This window comes from Neoarthrinium moseri, assembly GCF_022829205.1.
Source record: "Neoarthrinium moseri strain CBS 164.80 chromosome Unknown scaffold14_Wmoseri_CBS_16480, whole genome shotgun sequence".
In the NCBI taxonomy this organism is placed as follows: domain Eukaryota; kingdom Fungi; phylum Ascomycota; class Sordariomycetes; order Amphisphaeriales; family Apiosporaceae; genus Neoarthrinium; species Neoarthrinium moseri.
The window spans coordinates 247,939-274,891 of record NW_026055128.1 but is presented as its reverse complement, the minus strand read 5'-3'; the positions used below and the strand labels follow the sequence as shown (position 1 = coordinate 274,891).

At 53.1% G+C, this 26,953-nt stretch overlaps 10 protein-coding genes across 10 annotated transcripts; 2 read left to right on the top strand and 8 right to left on the bottom strand.

Moving 5' to 3' along the window:
• Positions 1-606: 606 nt before the first annotated feature.
• JN550_004898 (uncharacterized protein) lies at positions 607-2,137 on the top strand (the record flags this gene model as incomplete). Its single annotated transcript, XM_049316465.1, has 2 exons — positions 607-1,491; positions 1,550-2,137. The coding sequence occupies 2 exons, from the start codon at positions 607-609 to the stop codon at positions 2,135-2,137; spliced, it is 1,473 nt and encodes a 490-aa protein (XP_049173096.1).
• A 436-nt stretch (positions 2,138-2,573) lies between these two features.
• JN550_004897 (uncharacterized protein) lies at positions 2,574-4,227 on the bottom strand (the record flags this gene model as incomplete). Its single annotated transcript, XM_049316464.1, has 3 exons — positions 2,574-3,442; positions 3,505-3,787; positions 3,874-4,227. The coding sequence occupies 3 exons, from the start codon at positions 4,225-4,227 to the stop codon at positions 2,574-2,576; spliced, it is 1,506 nt and encodes a 501-aa protein (XP_049173095.1).
• A 1,085-nt stretch (positions 4,228-5,312) lies between these two features.
• JN550_004896 (uncharacterized protein) lies at positions 5,313-6,748 on the bottom strand (the record flags this gene model as incomplete). The annotated part of the gene is made up of 3 exons (XM_049316463.1): positions 5,313-6,028; positions 6,088-6,502; positions 6,560-6,748. The coding sequence occupies 3 exons, from the start codon at positions 6,746-6,748 to the stop codon at positions 5,313-5,315; spliced, it is 1,320 nt and encodes a 439-aa protein (XP_049173094.1).
• Positions 6,749-8,878: 2,130 nt separating this feature from the next.
• On the bottom strand, positions 8,879-9,487 carry JN550_004895 (uncharacterized protein; the record flags this gene model as incomplete). The annotated part of the gene is made up of 2 exons (XM_049316462.1): positions 8,879-9,083; positions 9,225-9,487. The coding sequence occupies 2 exons, from the start codon at positions 9,485-9,487 to the stop codon at positions 8,879-8,881; spliced, it is 468 nt and encodes a 155-aa protein (XP_049173093.1).
• An 876-nt stretch (positions 9,488-10,363) lies between these two features.
• Positions 10,364-10,977, bottom strand: JN550_004894 (uncharacterized protein; the record flags this gene model as incomplete). The annotated part of the gene is made up of 2 exons (XM_049316460.1): positions 10,364-10,543; positions 10,651-10,977. The coding sequence occupies 2 exons, from the start codon at positions 10,975-10,977 to the stop codon at positions 10,364-10,366; spliced, it is 507 nt and encodes a 168-aa protein (XP_049173092.1).
• Positions 10,978-12,427: 1,450 nt separating this feature from the next.
• Positions 12,428-13,291, bottom strand: JN550_004893 (uncharacterized protein; the record flags this gene model as incomplete). The annotated part of the gene is made up of 3 exons (XM_049316459.1): positions 12,428-12,715; positions 12,842-12,985; positions 13,241-13,291. The coding sequence occupies 3 exons, from the start codon at positions 13,289-13,291 to the stop codon at positions 12,428-12,430; spliced, it is 483 nt and encodes a 160-aa protein (XP_049173091.1).
• A 549-nt stretch (positions 13,292-13,840) lies between these two features.
• On the top strand, positions 13,841-15,255 carry JN550_004892 (uncharacterized protein; the record flags this gene model as incomplete). The annotated part of the gene is made up of 2 exons (XM_049316458.1): positions 13,841-13,973; positions 14,048-15,255. The coding sequence occupies 2 exons, from the start codon at positions 13,841-13,843 to the stop codon at positions 15,253-15,255; spliced, it is 1,341 nt and encodes a 446-aa protein (XP_049173090.1).
• Positions 15,256-15,731: 476 nt separating this feature from the next.
• Positions 15,732-16,469, bottom strand: JN550_004891 (uncharacterized protein; the record flags this gene model as incomplete). Its single annotated transcript, XM_049316457.1, has 3 exons — positions 15,732-15,967; positions 16,134-16,307; positions 16,409-16,469. 3 exons carry the CDS (start codon positions 16,467-16,469, stop codon positions 15,732-15,734), a joined length of 471 nt encoding a protein of 156 aa, XP_049173089.1.
• Positions 16,470-17,739: 1,270 nt separating this feature from the next.
• Positions 17,740-22,053, bottom strand: JN550_004890 (uncharacterized protein; the record flags this gene model as incomplete). Its single annotated transcript, XM_049316456.1, has 1 exon — positions 17,740-22,053. One exon carries the CDS (start codon positions 22,051-22,053, stop codon positions 17,740-17,742), a length of 4,314 nt encoding a protein of 1,437 aa, XP_049173088.1.
• Positions 22,054-23,299: 1,246 nt separating this feature from the next.
• On the bottom strand, positions 23,300-25,085 carry JN550_004889 (uncharacterized protein; the record flags this gene model as incomplete). Its single annotated transcript, XM_049316455.1, has 5 exons — positions 23,300-23,673; positions 23,725-24,123; positions 24,283-24,396; positions 24,488-24,893; positions 24,945-25,085. 5 exons carry the CDS (start codon positions 25,083-25,085, stop codon positions 23,300-23,302), a joined length of 1,434 nt encoding a protein of 477 aa, XP_049173087.1.
• Positions 25,086-26,953: the final 1,868 nt, after the last annotated feature.

Below are 26,953 nucleotides of genomic sequence, written 5' to 3'. Positions count from 1 at the left end.
CCAGCCGGCATGTAGGCGGGTTTGTGATGAACGGCCAGACTTCCTTCCGTTGGAATGCCTTGACTTATCCTACAAAGTCTAGAGTTGTAATTTTTTCACTATGGCTTTTCTTTCAGAGGCAGATATTTGTAACTTGCAGACGATACCCCACTCTTCTCGGCGGTTCTTGCCTAATACTGCACGACTTCTACACACGAGGAATTCCCGCTTTGCGGCCTTGTTTTTCTGAGAATTTGCTTCGGCAGGGGTCATTCCATGGCCTGCTACCTTTCGCCGCCTGGATCAGACGTGGGTTTGTGGCCACTTGGTGCCAAGCTTGGAGGGGTGAAATAGGATAGAAAAGCAAAGAGAACTCCGAGTTCTTGGGTCTATGGTGGCGTTCAGTATCATACAGGAATCGAATGATTCGCAGAAATAATTCAGGCCTGCTGGAAACATCCATCCGATGGGCTATCCGGACCGAGTCCGTAATGTTTCTGTCAAACCCTTCAAGAGTGTTTCTTTTTCGTTACATCATCGGCGAAATAGAGGTATGAATTACAGGATATTCACCATGGCGGACTTCAAAATCGGAGAAGCCAGATATCCTCGAAACTTGCCGACGCCATGCCTGAGTTCCATGTTGTCGTTCGAGACTACCAAATTACCTGCGGCTCCTCTAGGAATGATGATATAAGTCCAATTCGAATTCAATCTCCACACCTTGATCTTACAGGCGTGAAGCCTCCATTCCTTGCCCGCGACAGTTCGTCAAAGGTCATATCTATCCAAGACGTTTCGACCGTCCACGACACTATTTGGGAACTGCCGTATCGCATCGAGGCCCATGGCGTCATAGTCAGGCCAGGAGAAGACATTGTCCGACCTATATGGGCTTACTTGGACGAACTTGAGCTGGGACCATCGCGTATAGAGGTGGCTGACCTGATCACTTTTGAGAAGTCGAAACCTTCGTGCACTGACGTGTGCTGGGTTCCACAGCTAGAGTCTGCTGACGGCCTCTTACTCACCCTTTTAGAAAGCGATCTCGGTGGCGAAGATGGAACTCTTCATGCGGGTTCTCGAGAGCTCCGACAACATGCCTCGGGAAAGTCGCGAATAGGGGTCGTCATCCAAGTCCGAGGGGATCCTCAGCAAACCAGAATATCGCATCGTTCTTCAGCAGAGATACTTTCTCTTAGAAGGATTGATAAGACACAAAAGCTGACGCTTTTCGAAGACCAACTACAAGCTCTGAAGGGTTCAAAACGCGAGTCGCCTGCATTCACGCCCTCGCCACCGCGATACGCTCTCTCAGACCTAGCAAGATTAGCTCACGGCAATGTGGACCGAATAAGGAACTTCGATATGCGTCCCAAGTTGGATTGGTCGTTCCTAGATGTCCCCGACAGTGACCTGGAGTCTTTAACGGACACGGGTGGCGATGACGAGGCTACCTTACCTGGAGATGACGACCAGCACGATGTCAGTTTGACTTTAGAAAGGCCGTGTGTAAGTTCTTGGTGATTTCAGGCCCCATCCTCTAAACCTCTACTGACCGCATCGAAAGTGCACTTACGCAGCTCTCGCACCGACTCGGTTCAACTTGAGACCGCTGCACCGGCACAATAGGGACGACGATTGCCCCCTAGGGTTCAACCACCCCAGCCATTGTATCTTTGCCGACGAATTCCCACAGGACTGCATTATACCCCAGGAAGGACATGAGCACTGTTCAAACTTTAAGCCTGGCTCCAGCATTCTGACCCCTGAGACCGGCGGTTCCGATAGGCGACATCTCGCGGATTGCGCGGAGGTCACTGAAAAATTGACTCTAGACCCCTGCAATACCGACCAAGGCAGTGATGCCGACAATAATCTCGAAGTGTTGGAGTGGGAGGATAGCGGTTTTGGGCTGGAGGAATGGAAGCTGATCATGGCGGGCTCATCAGATTATCCCATGCTCTCCCCTCCGCCACCACCTTTATCTGAGGCCGATGACACCCCCGAGGCCGCGTTCTTCACAGCGAACTCGACGGTAATAGACAGCGTGGAGACACAAGAGCATGGGATGGCTGGCACCGATGACCTCTGTGAGCCGGTCGTGCATCTGGACGCCTTCCGATCCACCCCTGCACTTCAAGACATGGTTTTCTAAACATTGTTCGGTTTATAGGCCTCTAATTGCTCTCTGATGCCCGGTGTATCAAGATAGTCTCGGTATGTCCCGCTGGGTGTACTCTAATAGGGATGACGTGGTAAGGTCTTATGGCGCTGGAGGGTAATGCTAGGGGAGGGATGAGTCTCAAAGCGATCATATTCGACAGGGAGAAGACAAATCTTTGCCGGCTTTGACGTCCATCATTGTCTCTTCATAATGACAACGTGGTGACAATCCCACGGGCAAGAATTGACCAGCCGTATATAGAAAAACGAATGCACCTAGGGCCACAGCCATGAACGGGATGTTAAATTCTTTGTTTCTTACATCGTAGGCTGTAGCTCACAATCAGGTCATAAGCCTAATTGGATGGCCATATTTGAAGCTAGCCAAAGCAACGCCTGGTGCCCTTCACCCGAGCCGGCAAGTTGTTCTATAACACAGCCTCATCTACTGTTTCCTGGGAAGCGCTTTCGGCGCGCACACGTTCTCTCATCCTGGTCTCGAGACCCTCCTCTTCAAAGCTCCCTCTGCGGCCCCAATTCCGCGGTTGTCTCTTCAAAAACGCGCCGACGCTGCCCAAGTAGCCCTCATGCCGCAGGAAGTAGGCCTGCTTCTCCCCTTTACTCCAGAATTTTATGGCGTAGCTCAATGTGTTCATGGTTTGCGGGTGGCCGCGGATGAAGGACCCGCCGAAGTAGATGTGCGAAAGGCCGTGTATCTGGGACTGCAGATATGCGATCTGGCCTATGTTATTACTGACCGCGTACAGCAGCGAGCGCGATACGTCCGAGGCCGAAAAGCGCGACTTGATGGCCTCAGTGACAGCAGATTCGCCGCTTTTGGAGGACAAGTGGTGGTGGTCGCTGTCCCCATTTGACAGCCCGCCGCTGTCCTCGGCCTCCCTCTCGGCCTCCCGCTTCATGCGGAAGACCTTGCCGAAGGAACTAGCGATGGCAGTGCCCTTGAGCCCGATCTTCCCGTAATCCATACCGTAGATGTCACCAACGAGCATATCAACCTTGGCGTTGTCACCCTGGGCAGCCATGTCGAGCATCTCGTCGAAGGATTCGGCAGGCGTCAGTAGGGAGAGCAAACCCCAGAGCGTGCCGCCCCCAAGGGATGTGCCACCTACGCGCTCATAAGTCCTGGGACCTGAGACCTTGAGCATGCTCACGCCGGAGCCAATGTTGACAAGCATGTACGGGTAGATGTTCTCCTCGGGTTCAACAAAGTGCATCGGATCCGTCTCGCTGTAGGTAAAAACTTCTCGGGGTATCTCGGTGATGAAGAAGTCAAGGCCTGTCAAAGTACTTGGTTAGGACTGGGCATCGCAGAAGGGGTGCTGGCGGTATGGGACCCACCAATGATGAGACACTCCATCTCATCCTCCCTCATGACATCTACACCTAGTCTCTCTCGTATCCTGTCGTAGAACTTGTATGCACCGCCTCCTGTGGCCATGACGGACAGTTCACTAGACCTGGACCCGTTGAGAGCCAACTGCTTGTCCTTGAGATGCTTCATGAACTCGAAACAATCCTCTATCCGATCCGTCTCGAAGCTGAGGAAGTTAAGCCGGCCGCCTGGTTCGGTAGAATGCGCTTCTCGGGAGAAATACACAAGCTTGGCTAATGAGCCTCCGATCTGTGAGTCGGCGCACTTGCAATCAGCTTCCATTTCCTGCAGGGACCCAAGACCGGCCCACGGTTTTCTTTGCGGCGGTTACTTACATCAACGGCGATGTGGCTAACCACGGCCGTGTGATTCGGTAGCCTGATGTCCTTGGTCTCGTAATAGCTGCTCCCCTGCGGCGACGGCGACATGCCATTCGGCGTCCCGGACTCGGGGGTGTCGACAATGAAGGCGCCCTTGACGTTGATGCGCACCGAGCCGGGGTGGATGATGGTGCTGTCTATCTCGGCCGTGTTGGTCGCGGTCCGTGGCCTGCGCGGCACCTTGGTCTGTTCCAGAGTCGAGTCGTCATGTTGTGCGCCGGTTGCAATCGACAATGGAGTGGCCGTGGTCGGTGTCGCCGCTGTCGAGGTGACCTCGGGGTGGTCTGCTTGGTAGGTCTCGTCTGGCATCGCGGGGTCCTTGATCTCGGCCGTTTTTTCTTGGAGGGGTATCTTGGGATGCGAATGCGACAGGGAGGTGGCCGAGTGAGGCACGTGCAAACCCGATAGAGCTTCTGGCTGTCGAAGCCAGGTTCTCTCGTGCTTAAGCCCACATGAATGGAGTTGATGCGACTTGACTTGAGAGCAGCCTGTTGAATGAATCCGACGGGGGTTCTTGCTACAGGAGGACTCGCGAGAAGCGCACGCCGGTCGCAATCCGATCGGACAAGGTCCAGTCGAGTCGAGTTGAGTCGCGGTGGATAACTCGCCAAAGTGCCGCCCTGAAGGGTTTATCGATAACGGTGGTTCCCCCCAGTCTCAGGGTTCTCTCCGTCTGACCGAGGCTTTTCCCAGTGGAGTGGTGAGACTTTGGCGCCGGCTTGTCTGTGTCTTCCCGGCTGTTGAGTTGCTGGGTTGCTGGGTTGCTGGGTGCGCGAGCCCACTAATAAGTCCGAGTCGGGTGGTCAGATCCGCCCACCATCCACCAGACAAGCTGGGTAACGTTAACATGAACTTCCTCCGGCGTAATGGGGTCCCCGAGGTGTGCTGCCCCGATACCACTGCGGCTTGCTTAATTGCAGACGAGGTGGGCTGAGCATCCACGTCTGAATTGACGATAGCTGCAAGTCGGCAACACGTGCCGAAAGCAAAGTTTCCCCATTTTGCATTACCTACTAACCACCAGTTTGCTCGCAGGCTTCACTTCTGAATCAGGGGTAAGGGACCGGACTTGAGATCTCACATGAAATCAGACAACTTCATTTCAGTTCCTTCTATTAATCTCAGAAGAAAAGCAGCGTCTCAGCCGCAGACATGGATTATTGTACAACAGAATAAGTCCTCGTAACTAAACCCTTGCCTTGGGAGCGAATAACTCCGCCATACCTCCGATCGCACGCACCATGTAGCCGTGCAGGTATCATAATCACAATGGGAGACGTCCCACTAATTTACAGAGAATCGTCATGACAAAAGAGAAGTCTTTCCAGACGCATCAGATGATGCTTGTCCCAGTCGCGCGAGCTCCTTTTTCTTCAAAGATGGCTCGGTCTGGTCTAGAAGAAATGTCCACCAGGGACAGCAACGAAAACAGCTGTCAGAACCCCTGATAGGAGAAGCGCAGAGAGCATGGACTGCACGAAGATCGTGTCCTGGATCTGCCGGAGGGCGGGCTCCTGGATCCAGACCTCGCGGTCGAACACCTTGCGCACGACGTTGCGCTTCTTGTACTTGACCACCCACGGCTCCTCCTCGTAGCTGTTGCCCGAGCCGAAGGTGTCAAAGCTGCGCTTGTCTTCGGACTCGCCGTCGTCCTCGGCAAACAGCTCCCACGGCCGGATGTGCCGGTGGTGCAGGCCATGCAGCACCACACACATACCCTTGTACGCCGCGATCAGCGTCGCAATGCCGATGACCCAGCCGATGGCGAACAGGGCGCGGTAGCCGCGCCCGGCCCGGCTGAGGGTCAGGATGATGGCCCCAACCGTGGCGAGTAGGATGGTGCCCACGCCGAGGCCGCGGGCGAAGAACACACGGGCCGGGTTTCCGTTGCAGATTGACCAGCGCACGAAGTTGGGGTGGGCCTGCTTCCTGAGTGTGTTCTCGATGCTTTTAGCAATCAAGCGGAATGCAGTCGGGTGTGTGGTGTAGGCAAGCGCCTGAAGGGTGACCTTGTGCTCGCGGTCAGACAGGTTCAGCTGGCGAGGAGCGTCGGCTGCGAGATATGTTGCGACCACCCGGTCAATCTCGTCCCGGAAGGGCTGAATTGTGACTGAGGAAGGTCAGTAGGCCCGAAGAAACCAATGAGCGCCATTCTCGAAATCTACTTACAAGGCTGCTTCGCACCAGCAGTACTGAAAGCGTCTTGGGCTTGTGACCGGTAGGTCGTTGCCTGTGAGAAGTTGACCGTCGATGCGTCGTCGTTACTCCCAGGGGTCCGCGGTGGTGTTGAGAACGGATCTCTGTTCTCGATGGGGTTTTCCAAGGCCCCCTTTTCGAAGTCAGTGCCCTTGAAGATTTCTGCGCCCTTTGGTTCCCGCTTGAGCTTATCGGCGCCCTCCTTCTGGATTTTGGCGATGGTGTCATCCTCCATGGCCTGGGTCCATTCTGGTGCCAGGCCCATGTCGGAGGTCTTGGCCTCTCGAAACCGCTTGACATAGTCGCGGTGCCACAAGAAGAATTGCAGATTCTCAGCAGAATGCTCAATGTATATGAGGTAATTCATGAAATCTCGGACTGACATGGGCTACAGCAGTGTTCAGCTTCGAGGCACTATTCCAGGTCCACTCCCAGAAAGACTTACCGGACAAGTACCGCCGTTGATAATCTTGTCAAACGTCAGAGCATCTGGCACACCTGCTGATGCACCCGATCGCCCCGATCTTAGGGATGCATCCTCCTTCTCAGAGAAGGAGTCGCTGGTCATGCTTTGTCTGAACGCATCCTTGTCCACGTGTGGCGGGCGTCGGTACCCGAGCGAGAGGAAACCCATGTTGACGATGGCAGTGTAGTTTGACTGGACCAAGATGAGACACACAGCCTGATGTTCATCAGAGCAAGATGAGACTTGGTGTGTAAAAATATTCTCGCCAAAAGTTTGATCCGCAAAGAGGCTTATGTGTGAAGGAGGAATCAGAGCGGCGGAACGGTATATAAAGTTTAGTGTTGGGCCTTGGCCGACCAACGTGGAGAAAAAGGCTCTTGATGAGGGAGACTAGTATCTAGGGCTTCGAAAAAAGAATGTCTCTCATGGGACTGAAAATGCATGGGGGAGTGTTGCCCTGAAATACGAAGGCGGCTGCTCATCCACACTCCCGGCTACACAGCTTTGGCGTATCCTCGCGGATGTTGAGACGAACTCAATAGAACGGGCTATAATTACATTACAAGGATACCATGGTTGAAGGCTGATAGAAAGCGTATTGCAGTGTACACAACTTCATCATGGTTCCTGGCTAGACCATCTGGTGCCTTGACGCACACCTCGATGTGGCATACGCCAAATCGGCACCGGCACAAGAATCTGAAGCGTTCGTCAGTCTGGTATTGGCTCGCAGGGTGTTCGTGCGTCCACAACACTACGGCTGTCTTGTGAAAGAAACTAGCTGTGCTAGAACAAATATTGGAGCTGAATGCAGCCATTCGTTGCTAAAGAGCAGCCACCAAGGGCACTCGCCGAGTCACCGCAGGGCTAGATTCAACATGAAAGTATCTGATTGGCTGAGGCTAACTGACGTCCGCGCAATCACAGTTGGCTACTAAAGTAGACTAGACTTTTGAATTTATTTAGACAGATCCAGCAGAGCGGATATCGAGGGGTCTAGGTTGGGGTTGCATACTCGGCAGCTCGGGAAGAAAGATTGTGCTGTACGGCACATGGATGAATGCTTTTCTCGTACCGTGAGAGGCTTATTGGGCTTATTTGAAAAAGCGTCTGAAATGACCAAGTTGCTTTTCTCGTGCAAGAGGCCTAATCAGTAAACAGGTGGCTTTGACAACACATGCAAGACCGAAAAGAAATGATGAGATCATAGTGCGTAGCAAGTTCGCGGTGCCTGATTCGTCCTATGCAGTGTGTGGCCGTGCTCTGCACATGCAGCTGTAGCCTCGTTTCGACCTGCTTGGAAAGATCTGACGCTCTGACGAACTACTGAGATAGTTCAACGTTCTTCAATCGTCAGTTTCGGTTGACAAGCATCTCTGCCCTAGGGAGCCTGCAAATCCATCTCTGCACCCCAACAGTTTGCGCGATCCCCCAGTTCCTCGCAGCTGGTATCGAGTTTTGCTTCCCCGACACTCTGTCTCGTGATACCTAATTTGCCGATTGCTCTGGACGGCATCTATTGATTTTCCTTCTTCTGCGGCCTCCGCCAGCCGTCCAGATTAGTGAACGGCGGCGGACGCTAAGGGGCCAGCCACGCCAGCCCGTGCCCTCGTCGAAAATGATCGCCAACCAGAGTTCAGTCTAAGGAAAACGCCGACGAAATCGTCTCGGCCCCATGGCCGAATGCAGATCTCACCCTGGCCTCTCGATGCGCCATCGCTGGAGTGCCGGGCGGGAGGAGCAAGTGACACTCTCCGCACAGCATCACCGCACTGGGAGAGTGGTCTTGAGCCAAGCTCAACGCCGTCGCAGGCTCTTGACCTTTTGACACCTCTTGGACTCTCATACTATTGACGGGCGGTCCGAGGGGCTGGATGACTTTATCATTATTAGGCTTTTGACGTCGGATACCTTAAATTGAGTGACATGGCTTCTCGCGGTCTGGACCCTGTGCCTCGGAGAATTATTCAGGTGAAGCTTCTATGGGTCTTCTCACTTAAGCCATCGTGAGAAAGAAACAAAAGAAGTCGCTGTAGTACGATATTAGAATTTCATAGCTTGTGCGACCTGTCAGGCCTCCGATGTGACACGGATCACGGACAGACAAATGACCGCAAGCAATAGTGCCTCTCATGGCGCGGCCCACGTGTACATGTTTCCTTTCATGTGAGACTCTGTAGTGTTGCCCAAAGCTGGCTCAAGACGGTGTTTCGATAAAACTTCTGGAACCCGCCTTGAAGGACGATTATGACGGATCATGATGTTAGTGCGTTTTGTGATTTATTCTGTGACCGTAAGTTACCAGTGCTTCTCCTCGATGGGAACCGTGTTCACATCAACTCCATCCTTGAACCATCTCTCGTCGTCACTGATCTTAACATCGTTACCGCTCATTTGCCTCTTCCTCATCAGGCCGTTGTCTGCGAACGTCCAGTCCTCGAGGCCATACGTCCTCCACCATTGTCCAGCTTCGTCATACCACTCGTACCAGAATTGGACGGCACTACACAAGAAATTGTCAGCCATCGTGCCAAGTGTGGTTCTTTGCCACATCCAAAGAGAGTTTCCAAGATGGCATCCATCAAATCCTTGAACCAAACATGGTGACTTGTCATAACCGCGCCAATGGTTCTAGACTGCTTACATCTTGTTGTCCTTGAATGCAAAAAGCTCCTTCCTTAGCCTATACCCATTCTCCTTCGCCCACTTCTTGGTCAAGAAGTCTGCGATGGCGTCGTGGCCCGTGAAGAACTGGTCCCGGTTCCGCCAGATGCTGTCCTCCGTGTAGGCAAGCTTGACTTTGTGCGGAGTTCTGGTATTCCATGCATCCTGTGCGGCCTTTACCTTGATCTTGGCCGTCTCCTCTGTGAACGGCGGATAAGGAGGCCTGTCCGGAACCTGGGACATGATTTCGGTCGGTTATAGCGTGTGATATGAGGCCTATCTAGAGGTCTTCAGTTGAGGGAATTATGCTTGAATGATTGTGTGCTCTGCAATGTGTTGACTGTCTGGGGATGATGCAATTGGTGTGCTTATATCACCAGGAGGTTGCCAAATAATAACTTTGTGTTGCTGTCAGTCACCAATCGGCCCCGGTCTCGGTGTCTGCTGAAGTCCCCCGGGTAGAGTGGAGCTGCGGGGCTAACTCGGAAGGCTCAGTCAGCACCGTACATACTTGGACGTGAGGCAGCGGAAGCGGACAAAGACTTTCCTCGAAGGGTGCGCTCAGATGCCATGTTCTTGACGACGTAGGGTTGCCTGGAAAATTCTCGGTAGTGGTGAGAAGCCGGGCCTAGATCGGTATGTGACTTCCTCAGTAGAAGCCGAAACGCCGGGGTTCTCGGCGGCACCGTCGTTAGGGCGCGGAAGACATTTGTACAGACATCGTACTTGGCATTCCGGGATCGACCGGAATCTCCAAGAGTAACTGTTGTGCTTTGATTTAACTCCCGCCAGAGGCTTCACAGTTCCAAGGTGTTCAGGCACGAGGAGGAATGTGTAGGATGATATTGCGAACGATGCTTGTAATCTAGATTTTAAGTCTGTCTACTTAGTTTCTATGCACGCAAAGGACCGAGTAGCAAGCAAGAACTGAAACTTCTACGAGAAAAGCTCCAGACTTGGCCTTTTCCAGGCTTTATGGACACCTCGCTGCAAACTGCCAAAGCTTGCGTCCCCCGGCTGAGCCGGAATCAAAATAATACCTACGGCCGAGTGACGCTGGAATCCAGGTCTCTCGATTGCCGGTCGGGGCAGGGCGGAGAATGACTGTCACCGGACCCTTTAGAGCTTGGCCAGGACGGCATCGACGCCAGACACATCGACACCCTTGGCAGCTTCCTTCTCGGCGTAGGTGACGGTGCCCTTGTCGATGACAAGGGCGTAGCGGGCAGTACGGCCGGTGCCCTCCATGGTCCAGCCGATGCTGCTGGAGAAGGCGATGTTGTCATCGGAAGCAAAGATCTAGATTGGGTCCCGTATTAGCATGATATTCTATGTATGTCCATCAAAAGCGGCAGAGTGTCTATGTTCAAAGTGTCCACGATGCGGGAGCTTAGGGAGCTACTTACGATCTTGTCGTCGACGATGCCGTTGGCCTTGCCCCAGGCGGCCATGACGAAGGGGTCGTTGTAGGCGATGAAGATGATCAGGTCGACGCCGGCGGCCTTGAGCTTGTCAAGCTTCTCGATGTAGGCCGACAGGTGGTTGGCCTGGCAAGTGGGGGTGAAAGCGCCAGGGACGGCGACCAGCACGACCTTCTTGTTCTTGAACTCCTTGCTGGCGTCGAGCTTCTGGGGGATGCCGCAGGCCGTCACGGAGCTCGTCTCCGGCGTGGGAGCGATGTAGGAGAAGGAAACGCCTTCGGGGAAGGGCGAGCCGGCTTTGAGGGCAGACATGTTGGTTTGTTATGGATGTGGGTTGGGTTGGATGGTATTGGGTGGTTGGCTCAGTGTAGACCTGAAGGAAGAAACGGAGCAATGCGCAGGTCGACTCGGTGTCAGTTTTAATGGGCAGCAGCAGCAGCAATTCGGAGAATACTGTTTAGAAAACCCTGAAAATACAATGGAGAACGTTGTGCAAATGTAGTTCAGGGCATCAGGGGACACGAACTCTATTTATCGGCAAGTTAGATGCCTCCAAGGTCCCCTATATTCCACGGAAGGCGGGGTGAATGGTGGGGTTGGCGACTCAATGGGAAGCAGCCCGCATCTCGTCGGCTCGGCTCATGGAGCTCGCAAATATCGTCATCCCCCCCCCCTTGTTCGGGGCGACCCGCGCCAGCCGTATCAACCTCTAAAGTTATTCTTTTGTTGTGTAGAACCACCAACGACGGGCTTAAATGAAGAACAGGATGGTCAGACGTGGGTCAAGATTTCGGCAGTCGGCGCATTTACAGTTGGAAACGGCACGTCCTCTCTCGTAAATACAGAATGGATGCCCATAGACTTGGATATCTCATACGAAAGCTGTTGCAGATCCAAACTTTCAGCCACTTGATCTATGCTGAGCAGCTACCTTGGGGCCCAAGGTTGGATTTTCCTCATGTCGCTGCTCCTGTCATCCCGGGTTCAGCTGGCTTCTACATTTCACATCTAGCCAGGTACGGAAATGGTCGAGTTCTCAACCGCATTGCTCCGGAATCTTCGGCAGAGATGCTGAAGGCGGTCAATTTTAAGTCAAAGAAGTCGTGATGATCCACCTACTGTATTAATCTTGCGGCCTCCCTATTCCATCGTGGACTTGTTTGCGCAAGAGCATGATGAAAAACATGTATACGAACGAAGCCATATCGACGTTTGCGTCCAACGTGGACGCACACCACGCAACCCACTACAAGGACTCGCAACGTCATCTGCCCAACATCTATTGCATATGGGTCCGGGGACTGAGGCTTTCGGATATATACAGGGCGATAGATGACTTATGAACTTCGTGAAGTGTTGCAAAAGCATTCCCGCAAACCAGTTGTAGGGCGTGAGGTATACTACAATCACGACGTCGTAGTTGCGGTTTATCAGCATTGCCCAGACAAAAAGACTGGCATCCCTCGTACATCTGTCGAGTCACTTCACGGAGACGTGCCACATCCACATGGCATTGGAGCACCGCAAGGGCCGTAAGCAAAGGTTCGGCATTATGAGCAGCTACCTATGCGAAATTCTCATAACCCATGAGAGAGATCCATGCATTTCCGCAACCCTGAGAGATGTAGTAGTGGTTTTGTCAGAAAGACACTCGTGATCCCCCACCTTAGACGCCGCCATGTACATGTCTTTCTTTTGATCGTCCGCATGCAATGAAGAAACGCAACCCCAGCAGTACCAAAGCTCCTCCCCCATCACCACCTTAGCGGGTGGTGGGCTTGACCTTGGGCTGAGCACCCTTGGCACCCTGCTTGCCGACGATGCGCGAGGTCTGACCCTTGGATGCGGTGGTCGCACGCTTGGCCTTCTCCTCCTTCTTGGCGGAGGCGGCAGCGGCCTTCTTGTCCTTGGCGTCCTTGATGGCTTGCGATCGCTGAGCCGAGCGAGCCTCGGGTCTCATGGATCGGCGCTCCTTGATGACATCGAGAGAAGCACCAACGATGGCACGCTGGGCCTTGACGGTACGGCGGGTACGCTTCTTGGCGGCTTCCTGTAGGGGTCGTCAGCGGTCGTGCTCCCACTAGGTACCGACACATGTCTGCCTGTGTCTGCATATGATTGATAACATATGTTCGGAGTGCAGACAGGATCATGTGTATGAAATGAAAGTTCGTACCTCAGTGATACCCTTGCGGTGCTGTCTGCGGAAGAGGACGGTCCAGGCAATGCGACGGGGGTTCTTGCGCTGGAGGAACAGCGACTCGGACTTGCCGTTCTGGAATCGGAAGATCTTGCTGTCGCCACGGACGTAGAGCTTACCCTGTGCACGTCGAACCCATCAGCAAAAAAAAAGTTCCAGTAGGATGTGGTAAAAGCCCGTCCAGGGTTGATCAGAATGCGCAGTCGCGAGCCGGGCCATCGTTGTCCATTCGTCCACACAAGTGTTCATCTGTCCGTTCGTCCATAAATCCTTCTATGCCCTCCCACCATGACTCTTTATCCCTCCTCTTGCTGGACCCGGCCCGAAACGACGCAATCGATACATCCGGACGTGCAGGAGTGAGGCTTATCGTACCTTGCCAGGGTAGATTCTCTGGCCCGAGAAGGTGTCGTCGTAGGTTCTCATTTTGGCGGTGGTCTATGAGAACTGCTGTCGGGGGGGTTAGTTGGTCGGTCGGGGAGTTGAGGTTGTCGTTGATTTGAGGCGGCGGCCAAATCTCGAAAATTGATGGAAAGGTTCTGTGGGCTGCGCAAAAATCGGCTAAGGGTCGGGAGAATTTGTGGGGCTGCTGTGGTGACTGGCTGGGGCTTTTACCATGGACTGGAGGTCCGCAAGTTAGCGGGTTCCATGAACTGGGCGTGGCGTGTAGTGCTGCAATCGGAGATATGCGTCTACAGTACAGTCCAGTATATACAATAAAACCTTAGTCGTTCTCAGGGAACTTGAGAAAAGTCACTGGTTTCGCTTTATTAGAATAAGTGTTTTCCTTGGTGTATTAATTTGCCATGGTCTGGTGCTCATTGCTGTGCACGCGCTGTACATTGAATACTGTTCATAGCTCGCGCAGACATTGATTGAACACTAGCGATTCCACCCAGGCCTGGACGAAAGCCAAGAACTGCTATACGAATTCGCTGGTATCTATTGCTTGCTTGCTAGCAACACCATGCATCCATGACCGTGACGCCAGACACCATCGCCTCTCTGGTAATCCAGCACTTTGACGGGCTGCCCCCTAAGAGGAAGCCGCTTGTCCGTGACAATGGAGTCCACGAATGGGTGCCCCTGAGCGGCATCGTGGCTCAAGGTACGCGCGAAAATCCGAGTCCTCAACCACTTCTGTACCTACAAAACGAAGCAGAAGACTAACGCACAATACAGGGAAGGACGACAAGTTGACTTGTCTCTCCCTGGCCACCGGGATGAAGTGTCTGCCGCACGCCAAGTTACCCCAGGCTCGGGGCAACGTGCTGCACGACTGGCACGCCGAGGTCCTTGCTATCCGGTCGTTCAACCGGTTCGTGCTGGACGAGGTCAGAGCCCTGAGCTCGGGTGCTGTGTCCTCGTCGCCCTTCCTGCGACGCAGGCGCGAGTCTGAGCTGCTGGCGACCCGTCCCACCGGCCATGGGGTCGAGGAAGGGGGCCAGGGACTGGAGGCGCAAGGGAAGGGTGAGCAGCGCCAATTGTGGCATGCGCAGCCCTTCGCCTGGCGCGAGGACGTCAAGTTGCACATGTACTGCTCGGAAGCCCCCTGCGGCGATGCCAGCATGGAGCTCACCATGGCGGCACAGGAAGACGCTTCGCCGTGGGAGGTTCCCGAATCGGTAGTTACAGCCGCAACCGCGGATGCTTCCCAGGCGTTTCAGACCCTCCCAGGCCGCTCGTACTTCTCGCACCTGGGTCTGGTCCGGCGCAAGCCAGCTCGTGGCGACGCGCCCGCCACGCTGTCCAAGTCATGCTCCGACAAGCTCTCGCTGAAGCAGTGCACGTCACTGCTGTCCTCGCTGACCTCCCTCTTTGTGTGCCCATCTAACGCGTATATCCATAGTCTGATACTCCCCGCCTCGCAATACTCCGCCACCGGCTGCTCCCGAGCATTCTCCTCGCAGGGACGGATGAGTCCCTTGGCTGGAGCCCACAGGCGTGAGAGCGGCGGAGGCTACAGGTTTGCCGAGTTCGCGGTGCGAACTACCGACCAGGAGTTCCACTGGTCGAAGCGGAGCGTCGTCAATAGAGCAGGCGTCGGAAAGGGAGGAGCCAATATGGCAGCGAGTAATCTCGCCGTTGCGTGGACAGGACATGGCTTGGTGGAGACGACACTGGGTGGCACATTGCAGGGACGCAAGGCGTTTGATGCCAAGGGCGCCAGCTTCGCTTCAAAGAGAAAGATGTGGACGCTTGCTATCGAAGCTGCGGGTTTACTGGGTTCAGGTATGGTTCAAGTGCAGAAAGCCCTCGCGGCAAGTAGCTACCAGGAAGTCAAGGACTCTGGACTTCTCGAGGCCAGGAGACGGGTCAAGGATGACGCCAAGGCCCATGCATTAAAGGGCTGGGTGAAGAACCAGGGGGACGATGACTTCGGTCTCTAAGCACAGCCCAGCACACCGTCCTCAATCACCAAGAAACAAGAAGAAAGACCACGATGCTGCCCTCCTGGGATTTGTGTGTTCATGAAATGTTCATTTTGTTACAAGCAGTGGCATTCAAAGTGCCTGCCACGCCTGAATACCAGAGGAGGAGGGTGATGCCAGCTACGACCATCTAAGGTGAGCTGGAAACAAGCTCCCCCGCTGCCGGAAGCCAGTCAAGAACATCCAACAGCGACGACGATTGTCCGCTTAATGAGACCAAGCAACAAATGTGTTTAAACTCCATCCGCCATTGCACCACAAGACGAAATCGAAATCCACCTTGCCATGCAATTACACATACCCTACCCATCCTCAGATCGTCCATGCTAGTCCCTGCATTTTTTAATTGTGCCACCTTCCAATGTCCGGATCAAGGGTATTTTTTTTCGGGGAGGGGGGGTCGAGGTAGGTCGAGGGAGAAGGGGGGGACCCGTCTATTCGACCTTGCTCTCGAAGTTCTCGCCGGCGACCAGGTCGGGGATGTCATCATCGTCATCGGCGCCCTCCTTGTTCTCCTTGGACATGTTCTGGTAGCTCTCGGCGAGCTTGCGGAGCGAGGCCAGGGAGTCGGGGCCGAGCTGGTTCAGGATGCCGGGGACGAGCTCGGTCAGCTCCTTGTCCTCGCCGTTGCCGTAGATGGCGAAAGTGTTGGCAGGAACAGCGGCGTGGACTGTAATGGGTAGGGCACAAGTCAGTAAGCAGCTCTGCCGAATCAAGCAGCCGGCCACCGTCGCTGCACCGTCGCTGCACCGTCGCAGTAGAGGGCAACAGCAGGTGCAAACACGGAGCTCGGCGGCGGCGGCGGCGGGGGAAATGGACATGGCGTAGCAGCTTACCCTTGGGGGCAGAGAAGTGGATGACGTTGCCGTCGGACTTGAACATGTTGACCTCCTCAATTGCCTGGATGGGCTGGACGTTCAGCTTCTTCAGGGTGGTCTGGAGCTTCTTGTCATCGTTGGCGCTGCGGGCGACGTTGCGCTTCTGCTTGTGTCTGGGGGTACCCTTGCCACCTGTTTTCCCGTCGGTGTCAATATCACGTTCTCATTCTCGGGCAGCGCAGGAGCAGGAGCAGGAGCAGGAGCCGGTCGTCGGCCGCTCAGGGGAGACGTACCAGTGCGCGCAGGGGCGGCGCCGCCGAACTTCTTCTTCAAGATCTCCTGCACGTCAGCCATCTTGCTTGTTGTCTGGAAGATCCGAGCTGGTTTTCGAATCGAGTCGGCGAAAGTGTGGGGAGGGGTCGTCGGGGAAGGAGCTTCGAAAGAAGGTGCTGGGTGAAAAATTGCAGTCAGTCTCGGCCGTCAGAGGAGGCGGCAAACGGAAGAAGGGCCCAGGACGAGCGCAGTCCGGGTACTCACCTCGATTGATTCGCAGTTATGCCGTCGTCGGGGAATTGCTCACAAATCGCGGCGTGAGGCTTCAAACTCGGCTGCCAGGGTCGAAAATGTGCGTGCCAAGACTTTTTCGCTTGTGGATTTACCCTGTTCCGCTTGGGGCATGGCCAGTGCCCCCCAAGCCCCCGGCCTTTGGCCTTCCCTGACGTTAGACGGCCGGAGGGCTCCCCCCCAACAGCCAACCTTGGGAAAGGAGCTCAGCTCAGCTCGTAAGCTCCGCCGCTCGGCTCAGCATAAGAGAGACGATTGAAGCTAAAACCCTCCGGGCCACAAGCTGGAAGGGAAGCCTAGGTATGCCCGCTGATTTGATGCATAACTTAAAGCAAGGTATGGGGTCTATCCACGCACCCGCACCCTTCACGTCTTGGCCATGTCACCCAATGGCATCCATCATGCTCAACACAGACAAACAACTATGCTATTATTCGCTCGTCTGGATGTCCGGCACACTCCTGGCCTGTGATGCTGCCTACTATGCTCATTCACACATGTCATCCGCCGCGCCATAGTTGTCTCTAGCCATGCCTTCGGAACACCATTCTCGCACAGATACGAAATTCCTTATGGTGCTTTCGGGGCGCGTGCAATCAAGCAGATGTTTGCATGTTCGACAAGGAATGTTGTAGTTGTCACGTACTTACTGGATATGAACAATAGACGGACAATTATGGTCTAGGTAGCGTTCTCACAATATCCACGTTCAAGCTTACCTGCTCTATATGCCGCTGTCACTGGAGCCTGGAACTTTTAAATGGTGGAAAATATGTCCATTATAGGAACAAACTATCAGATCTCAGGGCAAGAGCAATCTGGCCAGAGCACGAATACTTACTGCCTACTGCTCCCCCCTACCGCACAGACGAAACCCTTTTTCTAGACCTCCAATCCTCCTCCGATCGCACCACCCATACCAGACACACATGTGCAGTGTCCGGCTGATCTTCTGATGTAAAATCAACCCATTAGACTAGGCAATGAATGCCGATCTCCTTTGGCCAGTCTGTCGGTAGGGCCGGTAGGGTTGTACGTACGTGGCCGCGGTGCTCGTGATTTACTCGTCCTCGGAGTCAGACATCGTAAGGCTCTGCAACGCGTCAAACCTCGACGGTTCCTGCATCGTCGATTCTTCTACCACGACTTCTTCCGGTTCCTCTTCAACGCTTTCGTCTTCCCTGCCATCCGGATCCTCGGCCTCCTGGTCGTTGACGGATGCGGAGTCGGAACCTGATTCCTCGTTGGAGGTGCCATCGCCCAATGACTCTCGGGCCAAATATATCTCCTCTCCACGAAGGAAGAGGCGGCCGTCCTCCATACACGCTGCCACATAAGATGTGGCTTGCTCGGTATTCGCAATCTGGTGCAGCCTTGGTACGTCGGGTAGCTGCTTTAGTTCGAGATCCTGGTCTGTCGCCCTGGTAGCAATTCTTCCGAGTTCTGTCTCAAAGATCCAGGGGAAGCTGATGAACGGCATTTGATCCTTGCTTCGCCTCGATACCTCACGGCCACCGATGAATCGAGTCCGGCGACAGTCCTCGAGGCATATCTGAACCTCCTCCCAGGTGACTCGATACATAGCCGCAATGAAAGGATACAACTTGTTCATGTCCTTGCTCTGTGTCTCACCGTCCTCGGCCTCGCACTTATTGACGCACGCTTGCACGAAACGGTCTCGCAAGCTTGCCATGACGATGCCCAGGTCCTCCTGCATTTTGTAGCCGCTGCCAACGCGGGGCTTGGTCATGACAAAGGCTGACCACACCTCGAACTCCGTACGAATCTCTCGTTGATTCATAATCCGTCTCATGGCGATGTCATACTGCACCTTTATTCCTCGGGCCTTCTCGAGAATATCATTAGGTATGTCGTATCTTTTCAGAATCCTCTCGTCGAATGGCCTCTCAAAATCCGGGCTGAAGTCAACCTTCGTGACAAGGTTATACAGCTGGCCCAGCACCTTTTGAGAAGGATAAGATATCCGCGGATGTCTCTCCATAAAGTGAGGCCATCGAGTAGGTCGCAGTTCCTCGGGAATATGAGCCGGCTGACCGGTCTTCACGTAATCTACAGCGTTGGAGTGCAGTTTGGCCAATTCGATACAACTCTCGTCCCTGGGGCCATCAGCCATTCTGTCGCTCAACGCGACATGGGCCAAGGCAATGGTACTGAGCGAGTCATTTTTCATGTACTCCACGAAAAACCGGGTAATGTCACTAATGGTAACATCTTTATCCTGGCGTTTTGGGTCAACTGTATCGTGGAGCATAGGTGGGAAATTCCACTCCTGAGGTATCAGTTTGGGATCCCAGAACACGAAGTAGTCGTCTCCATCTAAATCTCCTCCTGAACACATTGAAGGGATATCCCGGTCGCCGTCAGCCGGAAAGACGATGACATCGCGCAGAGCTTTGAGCTCAGGGACGTCCACATCAACTGCCTCTACGACGCGGAGATCGCCGGGGTGCAGCGAAGGATTTCGCCCAACGACACAGATCCCCTTGATTACTTGATATTTGTCTGGCTGTTCTGGTCGGGGGACCTGCAGGAATACTTGGGGAAGTATGTTCTCATAGCGCGAAGTGTCGGCCGCTGGAGCATTTTTGTGGCCTCGGAGGGTTCTGGTTTCGTCTACACACCCGAACAAGAATGCGCCTTGTTCTACCACGATCCTCGCCTTTTCCCTTAGAAGCTTCATTGACCATGCTCTCCAAAGTTGCAGGATAGCACTCACGAAAGGCTCACGAGACATCATGAACCCATCCACAACCATCTGGGCGATCGTTGTAGTGATCCCATTCTCATCGATAAAGCGGCCAAGCAATGTTTGCGCCACGTCGGCATTGGTCATTGCTGTCGAGTACTCTGACAGTTGCTTCTCAGTCATATCAATGAACACCTCATCGGGTACACCGAGGCAGCTGAGTATCACAATGGTCTGGCGATTCAGGGTCGCTGTCGAGAAGCGAGAGGCCCTGATGATCTCTAGGTTCCGTGCGCGGGCAGTGAACTTGTTCTGCGAAGGTCGGATATACACCTCATTGAACTTGACCTGCGGCCAGGTGACAAGAATGCCTTTGCTTCCTCCCAATCGAAACTGAAAAGCCGATGGCACTCTTCCATTTCGCCACAATCTCAGCCTGTTTGTGATTTCTCCAGCCATCCACTCGGATATCATACCAACACCATCACTGAATGTCCACCCATTGCTCTCGATGTCAGGGATGTCTCTGACGGTCAGGCCCAAAGCGAGGCCCTTAGGGTCCCTTGTAGTTGAGAAGCACTGGCCCAGTCTGGACGCGTACTTGGCAACGACGTTGATGTGTCTGAAATCGCCCATCCAAGCACGAATATCATCACAAGATTGATGTTCTGTGGGACAAAAGAAGTAGGCACCATTCTCTCTGATTTGGGAGTTGCCAAAAGCCAGGAATTTGAAATGCCGATCACCAATGACAATACCATGACGGAGTGTGCGGTATACTCTGTTGAATAATGCATCGTTGGTATCGCTGTTGGGAGTTGCATGTATCCGTCCTTCTGTGCGCTCGTCGGTAAACTGAACGCGAATGAAGCGGTCAACATTGTTGGCATATTGACGCAAAACCCTGTTTGTGGTTTCCGGTGTTGGTGAACTCAAGTATATTGTGGTCGGTGTGACGATGACTTTTCTGACCCAGGTACAATGCTCAGGCAAGACAATCGTTGTATGATGCATGAGCGCGGACCTGTCTTGGAGGATAGTCAATGGGTTGTAGACTCGCTTCTTGGCATCCGTGACATATTCTAGCACGTTCTTGGCCTTGTTGACAAACCGACCACGTTCACCGTTTAGCTTGGCCAACTGCTGGAGGAACTGAGGAGAGACACTCTGCTCAGAGAAAGCACCTTGTGAAATTGCGGCTTCTAGTTGGTATCTCACATCGAAAGGGAGGTGAAGATGACCCGCATCGTGTAGAAGGGCTAGACTGGCGTTCGAATGACGGGCTTCGGGGCCGTCGATCAATGTTCGAAAGATCGACTGCTTGCCTTGCTTCCAAGTGAACGTCTGCGCATCTGTAGAGATAACTCGAATGTTGAAATCTCGGAGAGCATTGTTGAAGTAGTCCCATGCCTTGGAGTCAGATGCTTGGAATAACAGTCTATAGGTTGTCCATCTTCCAGCTTCGATGAACTGAAATGGTTCTTGAAGTGAGACTGGATAGTTTTTCGACCAGTCCGCGTAGCTGACCTCACAGGCTCGTACCCAGACGTCCTGGTCACCCCATTTGGTGGGAGCGGCCCTCAGAGACTTGGCAATATCTCTTCGTCGTCTCCAGAATTTAGGCGGTGTCTCCAAAGGTATAATCAGACACCATTGTCCGTTATCAAGACTGATGTGGAAGATGTGCTTCAAATGACTGAACTGAATCTCGACTTTGAACTCTGAAGGTTCTGCGGCGTTTTCTCTCTTGCCGATGCGCTCTTTGTCCACAAGGATGCTAGGATCTTTTCTGCGAGGGTCATCAATGAAGCAGTAAAATCTCATCTCAAGCCTTCTGAATTTCAGATTGATGGTGAGTGTAGGGTAGAAAATATCATCCCGAATGGTCTTCATGATAGCCATAGCTCGATCTTGAGATAGGAAGCCGAAGTCTAGAGTAGTGAGACGAAACAGCTTGCTCTCAGGATATGTCACGCCAGCCTTGACCGGGCTCTTGATGCGTTGAGACACACGAGGAAGCCGAAGACCAACTCGGACTCTGAACTGTCTATCACGGACTGAAATCGTCACAACACCGGAGTTCCAAAATGAGTGCTGAGGTACAGGCGAAAAATTGATATATGCATGACCATTGGTGCCGTCGATGTTACTCCGGGGTATGTTGATCGAATCAATACGGCCGTAGCTCGAAAATGAGCTGTAGAGGTCCAGGGTGGTCACACCCTGAGGAAGGTGTTCGATCAACACGGAGACCTCCAGCCAGGTCCTCCAAGCTGGACGGAAACCCATGGGAGCCGGTTGATGGTGTGTGAGGTTCCGGCTTCCTGGCATCTGTCTAGATCGGCCAAGTTGCTGCATTGGTTGTGACATGGTATCTATAAGCAGGGGAGAGGAGTTATGAACGGGGGGAAAAGCCGCTGGCTGTCCTGAATGGGCTTGAGGAGCAGACACGGAAGGCTCGTTCTGTCGGTCTGCCATTACTTGTCCGAACTCCAGCGGAGATCCTGTGCTTTCTGAGCGAGAACTACCTGTCTGGTGACTACTTTGGTGTGCAGATATGTGGTTGTCTGTTGGAGTGCGAATCAACATGGGTGCTTCAGGTAGGATCGTGCTGTTCACGTCCGGAACCGACTTTGGCTTTGACAGCGCTCCATCTGAAGACGACATAGTGCCGGCACTTCTGTTCACAGGACGGAACAGATGAGGGTGTGTGGAAAGTTTGACTGTGATCAGAAGTGAAAGACGATGGGGGGTTCTGGTAGAGTTGTTGGGACGAGGGGTATTCGGCTGGTCTGGATCGCCAAATCAACGAAAACTGGAAGTTACCTTCTCCGTTTGAGATTTGCCACTAGATGTGACTTCCTTTTCCGAAACGCGTCGACCACGCTGCTCAAACTTGGAGCCGACTCTGGGATCCGTGTGTTTGATATCCTGGCGAGCCTGGGAATTTCAGCACGACAGTAACGTAGTTTCGTGAGACAAGACCGATCCAGCCGCGACAGTTCTTTGTACATGTTCAGATGCTGCTTCTGAATGAACCAAGAATGGGCAAACCACAAAAGGCTGGGTGAGGTCTGAGAGGGAGGCAGTTCCTGCCTAAAATGGCCTCGATCTCCGGAACTGGGTCTAGAACCAGAGAGTGATATCAACTTACCTGCGTGTAGGTAGGAGGCCACAATGGCTTCGACCAACTCAAGGGTCAGGTCTTGATGAGGTAAGATCAGGACTTTGTGAACAGTGGAAGACAGCCTCGCTCTGAGAGATCGCTTATGCAGGCAGCCGAAGCTCAAGAAAAAGATGGCACAAACAGAATATTCTTGCGCCCGACTCGCTGATTGTGAGACCTGGGAAAGTGATGTTCTGTGAATATTGCAAATCCCAATTTCAAAAGCATGCATTTCTTGCTATTCTCATAAATAGTCAGTGTCGGCGAGTAACAGAGAGTGTAGTGCAGTGGTCGTGGTGTTACCGACAAGTCCAACCAAGTGTTTTGTTTAAAGTTCTCCTAGAGAGCCCTCTTGTTGTATTGATCATCCGGGCAACCACAGCACAGTCCCTCACGAAACACTGGGGTTCCAGATCAGCTAGGTCTTGCCTAGATGACTCTCGGATTGCCCGCTCGTACTTCCTCAGTACGCGATTATAGTACTGATTGTTAGAAAGTTGTAAGTTAGAATGATTGACTGAGAGAATGGAATGAATGCAAATGTTGACCTAAACTATGCCGAGGCGGACTGCTCCAGCCTAGTCACCTGATCTATCCCATGAACCGTACCCAATGCTTGGATGCAGATACACGACTCTCCCTTTTCTCCGAAAGAAAAAATGTTATGCTCCCTATGTCAATCAACTCACAAGTTCATCGCATGGCTCAATAAGCAGCAGAAGACATCTCCCATAACCCCAAACGTGTTCATGGCAGATCCATGATCTTGCCCGGATTCATGATCCAACGTGGATCCAGCGCCTGCTTGATCGCGCTCATGACGGCCAGGGTCTCGGGCCCGACCTCCCAAAGGAGGGACTCCTTTTTGCCCCAGCCGATCGAGTGTTCTCCCGTGCAAGTGCCCTCCATCTCCAGGGCTCGTTTGACCATGTTCTTTACGCAAACCTCAACCTTCTCGCGCTCGTCCTTCTTCTTTCGGTTGTAGATGATGCTCTCGTGGAAGTTGCCGTCGCCGATATGACCGAGAATACTGGCGAAGAGCCCGAGATCGTCCATCTCCTTCTTGCTAACCTCGATGATGTCCGCCAGACGGCTGAACGGGACAGCAACGTCCGTACTCCCTGTTATACGAAGTGAGTCTAGAGCTGGAACACAGGAATACGAATACTAACAAACTTCCTCGCCATCTTTCCTCAAGGCCAACATAGACCACAACGACTCCTTTCGGGCCGACCACAGTAGCTTCTGTTCTCGCTGGTCCTTGGCGAACTCAAAATTGCTCCCCTTGTGTCCTTTTGTTATCCGCTGCACTAGACTGATATGTTCTTGAACGCTAGCCTTCGTGCCCGAGAACTTGAAGAATAAGGTGGGAACCTCCTTCCACACCCGCGGAGCAGTGGCGCCTCCAAGGTTCACAACTTTCATCTGCACCTCGTCCATGATCTCCATTGCAGCAACTGGTACGCCAGTCTGCATAACCTCAGCAGCAGCGGAAGCAGCATCACGGATGCTTGGGAAAGTGACCACAGCGACGGAAAGATCCTCGGGTACAACGGCCAGCTTGAGGGTTGCTATGAGATGGGTCAGCTACGTTGTTATTGGCAAAACGTGGCAGAGTGACCTGCCTTCTGTAACCAAGCCCAATGTTCCCTCAGAGCCAACAAACAGCGAGTTGAGATTGTAGCCAGCAGAGGACTTTCTCGGCCTCCTGCGCGTCTTGATTACAGTACCATCGGCAAGGACGACAGTTAAGTTGATAACCCAGTCCTTCATGGTACCATATTTGACAGCATTTGTCCCCGAGCAATTAGTTCCAACCATACCACCAATCTTTGCACTCGGGCCTGTCAATTCATCGTGAGCATTTCGATCGAAGGGAATATCTCAACAACTGCTGCATTGAAAGCTACTGAGGCTCTGCAAGACATTTCTCACCTGGATCGATTGGAAAGAAGAGCCCGCTTTCCATCTTGGCCAATTGCTCATTGAGGTCTTGCCATCCGATGCTAGGCTGAACAACAATATCCATATCATCCTTGTTGAACTGGACGATCTGGTCCATGTAGGCGAAGTCGACGCTGATGCCGCCATAAGGAGCAGAGAAGTTCCCTTCAAGGCTCGAACCGCCTGAATAAGGGATTATGGGTATCCGGTACTTATGGCATATCCTGGCAATGGTGGAGACTTGGTCTGTAGACCGAGGATATGCCACGGCGACGGGCAGACCATCGGGGTTGGTAGACGACCATTCAGAGTACCCATGAGCATGCAGATCTTCTGGATCTATGGATATGATATCTTCACCATCTGTACCGATGTCGCGGCGGATCTCCTCCAATGCCTACCGTGAAGGTTAGTGAAGTAATCTCCCGCCACGTAAGTATTATCTTACGGCTTCCATCTGGCCCATTGATGCATATTGTGGGCTCGGGACTTTGCTATCAAAAAGCTTGTAAGTGGCCTTTTGTGGCGGTTGCTGTAGCCCGGCCCCAGCAAGGCCAAACCCAAATATCCCGGCGGTTGCCGTGAGCATGACCACGGAACGGCCCGACCACGCCGGAGGTTTCTTCCCCGTCGCCGAACTGGAGCACCGGGAAGATCTCCCGTTCCCGGGGGCTCTCTTCAAGGGTGAAGAGAGGCATGGGCGCCTGAGGCCCCTTATGCCCCTAAACAGGGACCTGGAAGACATGGGGAAGGGGGTTTGGAATAGTCGGGCTATCAGTAGAGGATTTGGTCCCAGGAACAAGTTCTGAGCTCAGTTATATGTCAGGCAGACTTGATAGTATATCGAATAGGTGGGCCAGGGTGGGCAGCAATGCGGCTCCCTATCGAATGTACGGTCTTGCGTTGACGGCCTTGTCCGGAAGCTACCCGTGAGGAGCAGACCAGAGATTCTCTATCTGTGGCCACCAATTGCAGCAGCCTTGGAAATGGAGCAAATAAGCGAATGGCTCGAACCACTAATAACCCGCCCCTTTTTTATGCCGCGATTGAATCCAGAGAAAGGCGAGGACGACTTGAGAGCTAGCTCATGAGTGTGTGTTATCTCGTTATGTAAGTGGCAATGCCAGATGAAGTTGAATAGATGAGACCAAAGGCCCAGAACAAGAAAGAGAGGGGATTATGGATGTGAGGGAAAAAAGTGGACAGCAAAAGCCGATCTAATGACAAGGTGCGTAAGAGCTCACGAGAGCAAGTCTCTTGTAATAGCAAAAAAGCTCGGGTAAGAGGCCGTGTGACCCTCTTTGATGACTAGACTTGTCCGAAATTGGCGAGCCAATGCGGGTAGAGAGGGTCTCCTCTGCCGACTACGTATTACAAAGATGCGGTGATTCGGGAATTGCAAACCGATTTTTCCACAACTTACGCCAAGTTCAAGGTGAAATTGCTTGGGATAATGAACTTTGTGAGCGTGGTTGGTCCGGAGACCCAAAATCGACCATCTAAATCAAACTTGAGACATATATAGTCACCATCACTCGGAATCTACCGACGAGAATTAACTCCGACCATGACACCATACGTAACTACATTCGAAAAAGAGTGGCTATACGTTCAGCCAGCGAATAAAAAGAAGGCAGTAGTCACGAAAAGAAAAGGGCTCGAAGGTCATTAAATGATGAGGATTGAGTACTTGGCTCGGCAAAGGCTGGGACGTGGGATAACCCCAGAAACGGCCATCTTCCATGCCCCTTTCTAGAAGCCTGAGTCTATGAATGGAAGCTTGGATGGTAGGATGAGATGTAACCAACCGTGGGATTGAGTGTGTCATAAGGACTGCGTTGGCTTGCCTGCCTGCATTAGAAGTCTTCTCCGTCGGCTACCTACCTTGGCCATGTAAGTGCCACTGGCGAGAATCCGCAACCGGCGCGAAAGATCCTGATGGCGAATCAAAGACTCTATCAGGCATTGCGGAAATATCAAGGCCACTGAGCGAAGGATCGGGTACATCATGCCGGTTCTCGGTGTCAGGATTGAGGAAAAGCTAGCTCAAGGACATGCTTGCTTCTCCCAAAAGGGCTGACTTCTGGCCGAAGAAACTTTCTCCAATATCTGACGCCCTCGTGGCTGCAGAGAATGTGGGCCTTGCTTGGAGAAGAGGGGTCAATGGGCCGCCAACGGCTTGAGGGGTAACATCGGGCTTCTCAGTTGCATGCAGATGCGCGATCTTGGGATCTGAGACCGAGCCAGCGCACGGCGTACGTTAAGGCTTGTCACCCGCAACCTCTGCCGGTTGGAAATCTTTGAGACACGGGTTACTTGGGCACTAATGGATCGTCCGTAGTCTGCAGCTGAGATAGTCCACGTGATTCCCGGTTCAGTTGGAAGAGGCTGCTCGGTTTGGTTCTAATATCTCTCTCCCTAATCAATAATTCGGCCCATCTGCCAATACTAACCATT